The sequence below is a fragment of the Lycium ferocissimum genome, chromosome 9, assembly GCF_029784015.1.
Source record: "Lycium ferocissimum isolate CSIRO_LF1 chromosome 9, AGI_CSIRO_Lferr_CH_V1, whole genome shotgun sequence".
NCBI classification, from domain to species: Eukaryota; Viridiplantae; Streptophyta; class Magnoliopsida; order Solanales; family Solanaceae; genus Lycium; species Lycium ferocissimum.
The window spans coordinates 45811107-45816694 of NC_081350.1; the positions used below are offsets into that span (position 1 = coordinate 45811107).

The following is a 5588-nucleotide window of genomic DNA, read 5'->3' on the forward strand; positions in this document are numbered from 1 at the left end:
CTTCAAACCTTTTTAATATAATCATCATGTATTCGATACTTACTGATTTGATTATTAACTTTCATGTTACAGTTAAATTAGATGGTCCAATATTCACGTTTTTCTTTCTTTTCCGGTCTTACACGTTAATATCACAGAGTTCCCTATATTGCTATCATAAATAATCCTTTTTAATTAGTGCCTTTGCGCCTAATACTAACCTTTTCTTAAATCATTACATGATTCATCAATAATTAATGCTCTAATGTTTGTTTAGGCTTCCCTTTTTCTAAACAAGTTGCCATGATTGAGCTCAATCCCAATTGCATAGGCCACATGCAAGTTAAATCCAATTTCATAAGCAACTTGCAAAGGTCGGTCCAGTTCAATCGGTGGCAAAATCAGAAAATAATACAAGGAGATTCAAGAAAAAAAAAAATGAAATATCATATATAGTTGATATATATCTGAACTTATTAAGTATCTTTTGAACTCCGCCTTTTATCACTAGGGGCGCTAAAGGAGCCTCTGCCAGGATCCTATACTTCGACCAATTTTAGATTAAAATATAGTCCTATTTGATATGCATAAATAATTTATCCAAAACAAAATGAGCTAAAATGCATAAGCAGTCCGTGGCTATAAATCTAAAATTTTAGTCTTTCTTTGCTTTTGTATTACACTAAAATTTTCCCTTACATCAAAGAGATTAACATTTTATATAACTAAAGGATTCATTTATCCTTATTTACATAGAATAATTTTCTAACAAATGGAATTCACCATCACCTGGCTAACTCTACCCTCGAGCGCCCCCCCCCCCTCCCACGCCCCACCCCACCCCCACACACAAATCAAGAAACCATTCATTAACTCCTCTCTATATATGACGACTTGCATAGTGAGTCCCTTGAAGAGTTTTCAACAAAAAACATAGAGAAACCATGAAGTGCAGAAAAAAGAGCAAAGTACTGCTAGTTCCATATCCAGCACAAGGTCATGTTACACCAATGCTCAAGCTAGCTTCATTGCTAGTCAATCATGGCCTTAATCCAATAATCATCCTTCCAAATTTCATCAAAATTGACTCTAAAGATGTGAATATTTCCATCATGTCAATTCCAGATGGGCTAGATCAAGATGGAGCATCCCCTCGCGATTTCTTCGCGATAGAAAATGCCATGGAGAATAACATGCCAAGTCAATTCGAAAGGCTCGTTCGAGAGCTACAATTTGATGGAAAAAATGATCAAGAAGATGGAGTAGCATGTATGATTGTTGATTTGCTTGCTTCATGGGCTGTTGAAGTTGCTGATAGGTGTGGGATTCAAGTTGCTGGATTTTGGCCAGCCATGTTGGCTACTTATAGGTTGGTTGATTCAATTCCGGATATGCTCCATAACAGATCATCTCAGAAACAGGTAAATTAATTTTCACATAAATAAGGACAAGCTTTGTAGATACATATTTTCTTTTCTTTTGTTGGCTTCGAACAGACGTTTGATATCCACTTTGGGACCCGATTAATCATAATTTCAGCACTTAAGGCCTACTAAAAGGGAAAAGCGCTCCCTCCCGATGATTTTTTCGTCGTCCGACTCTAACCCGAGACCTAAGTTAAATGTTGAGGGATCATATTCATCACAACCCTTGGTGGTCTTTGCAGATATAGTTTTTTCTTTTGTTGGTTTCCCACTCGATGTCTCTTACTCTCTTCGGGATCCAAACTAATTTGAATTTGCGTCGTGTAAGACTCATTAAAGAAAGAAGTGTTCGCTGTCAGAATTTTTTCATTTCAAGGCCTCGAACCTGACACCTTTGATTAAGTGAAAGGACTATTCTCATCCTATTACTCCATAACCCTTGATGGTCTTTTGTAGATATAGTTGTTTCTTGACTAACCCTTCTTGTCACGTTATCTTTCTTGTTCTATAAAGATTTTTACACGATCGGATTATTTGAAAACGAACTATATATAGTTAAATAACTATAGTAAGTGTGAACTCATAGCTGAATATATATTAATGATGCAAAAATATTTTTCACTATTAGTGTATATAATTTAAAAATTGATAATAGTTGTAACTTCTATCCACGTTAGTGTAACAAAAAGTTTTAATTAATCATGTTATTTAAAGGTTAATTATAGAAACTGTATACGATAAGTGTAGGTGAAAAATCTTGATAAGACCATATACAAGATTAGCCATTTATATGAAGAGCGTTGTTTGGATTACAGTATAAGCGTGATATAAATTACTACACTCTATTCATATTTTAATATATATTTAACCTTTTAATGCAAGTAGGTAAGTTGTAACATAAATATCTAGTCAGAAAGTTGTCATGAATCCGAGAAACTACTGTGTACGTGTCCATTGTTTATTTAAAGGGAATAAAAAAGGGCAATTTGCATAACGTTCAATATTTAAGGCTAATGCATGTGCAGTCTCCTAAACTTGCATTTTTTTTCCATTTTTTGATCAACTAAAGATTGCTTTCTTACCATTTGAGCTCGAAGCTGGGTTCCTCGGTGTGTCTATCGAACGATAATCCCACTTACATGTAGTAAACTCTCGTATCAGGATAAAATTATTCTTTGTATGCGCGAGTAGATCTCCAATTAGTTTCATTCGAGTAGATATCCAATTAGTTTCATTAGTGTCATTTTCTTACTTAATTACCAACTTCAGCTTCATGTCTGTCAAGTTTTTACGGTTGATCATTGATTTCTAATAGGTGTTCTTGTTTTTTGTCACATTTAGGTAGTCAAATAATTGAAAATATTCTGATTTGTTGTGGAGTATATGATTTAGTAATATAAACTACATGGGGTTTATACTTTACAGAAGACAATCTTATTTGAAGTTTCTGGAAATGAAGAAAAATATATGAAATTTGGGTTTAAGATGATCCATTGACTAGATCGCTAGTTTTGTTATAGTATGCTTAGATAGTCAAAGAAATGAGTTCATATTTACTATTTGAAAAATGTTATTTAAGTCAGATTGTGTTTGATAGACACACTTGAGGATGAGTTCGGGTTGATAGAAGCAATGACTTTGCTGGCGTGCTAGTAAATGGAAAAAAAAAATGCAAGTTTAGGAGCTGCATATTGCATTAAGCTATTATTTAAAGTATATATCACCCTCATAATTCTAGGTCATAGTCAACTTCTCTCATTCTACATGATATCGTATTGAAGTCAACTATAAGAGGTTTCATTGATAGGAACATGATCACATGGATCTTTTGATGATTACTTAATTCATAAATCATTCATTCAAATCCAAGCACAATAATTAGTCATTATTCCACGTGTTTTTTGTCCCTATAGTCAATGCATATATATGAGTTTACAATTTTTACACCAAAAGGGGAAAACGTCAAATTTTCTACCATACTATTTGAAATTGCTTAAGTTCGTGCGTTGTTAGACTTTTAGTATAATTTTACTCTGTCGTTAGAAAAGTCTTATTTTGATCTTTGATCCCTAACATAGCTCCAATTTAAGGATAGTTTTAAATTATAATCAAAAGTTAAGGGGGATATCTAGACTTTTTTTCCTGGAAGAATTTGAACACGTAAAGTTCATTTTATGTTGGAACTCTGTTAACGACAAAGAAACATATGAAACGATTTGCTCACGATAAAGGTGTGAGCTAACAAAATTTTAATAGAAGACAATTGAGCGATTTCAGAAGTTACGGGGGCAAATTTGGACTTTTCTCCCAATCAAAATTTTGTGGTTTAAAATATCCATTTGATTAGAATCTCTCTTAATTGAGAAACCTATGATTGATTAACAGTTGACAATTTCGCAGGTTGTCCATTGCACAAGGGTCCAATATGCCTCTCACTTGGTCAGCCTACACTTAGCCCACAAGATTTACCATGGCTTATTGGAAATTCAAATGCAAGAATTTCAAGATTCAAGTTTTGGAAAAGGACAGTGGAAAGAACAAGAACCCTCAAGTGGTTACTTATAAACACTTTTCAAGATGAATGTCACAAGGACCAAAATACAACTATTTTAAATACCCAAATTCTCCCAATTGGGCCTTTGAACACTCATGTAACAATCAAGAATTCAAGCTTTTGGGAGGAAGATTCAAGTTGCTTGAATTGGCTAGACAAACAAGATGCTAATTCAGTTTTGTACATTTCTTTTGGGAGTTGGGTCAGCCCAATTGGTGAAGCAAAAGTGAATAGCTTGGCATTGGCACTTGAAGCCACAAAAAGGCCCTTTATTTGGGTGTTAGGCCCATCATGGAGACAAGGTTTACCAAAGGGCTATTTGGAGAAAATTTCAAAACAGGGCAAAATTGTGTCATGGGCACCACAAATGGATATTCTACAACATGAAGCTGTGGGGTGTTATTTGACACATTGTGGATGGAACTCAACGATGGAAGCCATACAATCCAAGAAGCGACTTTTGTGCTATCCGATTGCCGGCGATCAATTTGTCAATTGCGCTTATATTATTCAGAAATGGCGAATCGGCGTCAGAATTGATAGTTTTGGATTGAAAGATTTGGAAGGAGGATTGAAGAGGGTGATGGAGGATGATGGAACGAGTGAAAGAATTGATAGGTTAAATGAGATGACAATGAGCAAAGTGGCTAGTTGTAAAGCTATGGATAACTTGACAACATTCATTTCGGATGTTTGTATATGAAAACTTATACATGAACTATGTATGGTTGATATAAATGTGTTTGAGTGATTTATATTTTAACTTAGTAAATTTATGCTTCCACATCATTGATGCAGGAGCAAAGATATGAACACTCTTCCGGTAAATTATATTGTTTACATAGATCAAATATTACCTTTTTATATATACATATTAGATCTTGAATACTTGAAATTTCTTATTTTGCCCGTACTTGTTGATGAAGCTTGATGAAAATATTCAACTTGTTGTCTTAGATTTTGGATAGCCTTGTGAAGAACAAGTGCCTTGTTGATTTTTATGAGACCTTTAATAGATTGGACAAGAGATAAAATTGACATGAGAGATGATTCATTAATTCTATTTATATACTATCATGACTCGAACTGCAAAATTCATCAATCATGCTCTGATTTCATGTTAAATGTTACATGAATCAAGCACAGAGTCAAAGATTTACAGTAAAGTCGCCTTGATGATAGGTTTTGTCATTGTAATAGATTAAGTTTAGGACTTTATATATATACTGTTATAGTGGGTGAAGTTCTGTTACTTTAATATGATAAAAAGTAATTATGTGACTTTACTAATATAATAGATAAAATTCGATGATCATATATGAAATTAACAAATTACAACTATGTAGAAAGAAAGAATGAACTCAATACCATGCTTATACAAGAGTTTAACTTACATACATTAACTTAATACAAGGGTTGAAAGGACTTAATCTACAACTACACAACGAACTATAATATAAAAATGTGGGCAATAGGGATTTTAACTGCAAGTTGTTCTGTGTGACATGTGTTTCTTCTTTGCCCTATACTCAATAGTTGCGAAAACAATTTTTAATTAGAGATATCATCCATGATCCAACGTCACTTCCCAAAAAAAGTTCTCCTTTTGTCTCTAAAAGAAAGTAAAATTT

General features: G+C 33.6%; 1 protein-coding gene across 1 annotated transcript; it reads left to right on the top strand.

Moving 5' to 3' along the window:
- Positions 1 to 875: 875 nt before the first annotated feature.
- Positions 876 to 4766, top strand: LOC132031069 (UDP-glycosyltransferase 82A1). The gene is given in 3 exon segments (XM_059420917.1): positions 876 to 1380; positions 1383 to 1400; positions 3804 to 4766. Coding segments are annotated over 3 exon segments (1332 nt in total). The 5' UTR covers positions 876 to 923; the 3' UTR covers positions 4661 to 4766.
- Positions 4767 to 5588: the final 822 nt, after the last annotated feature.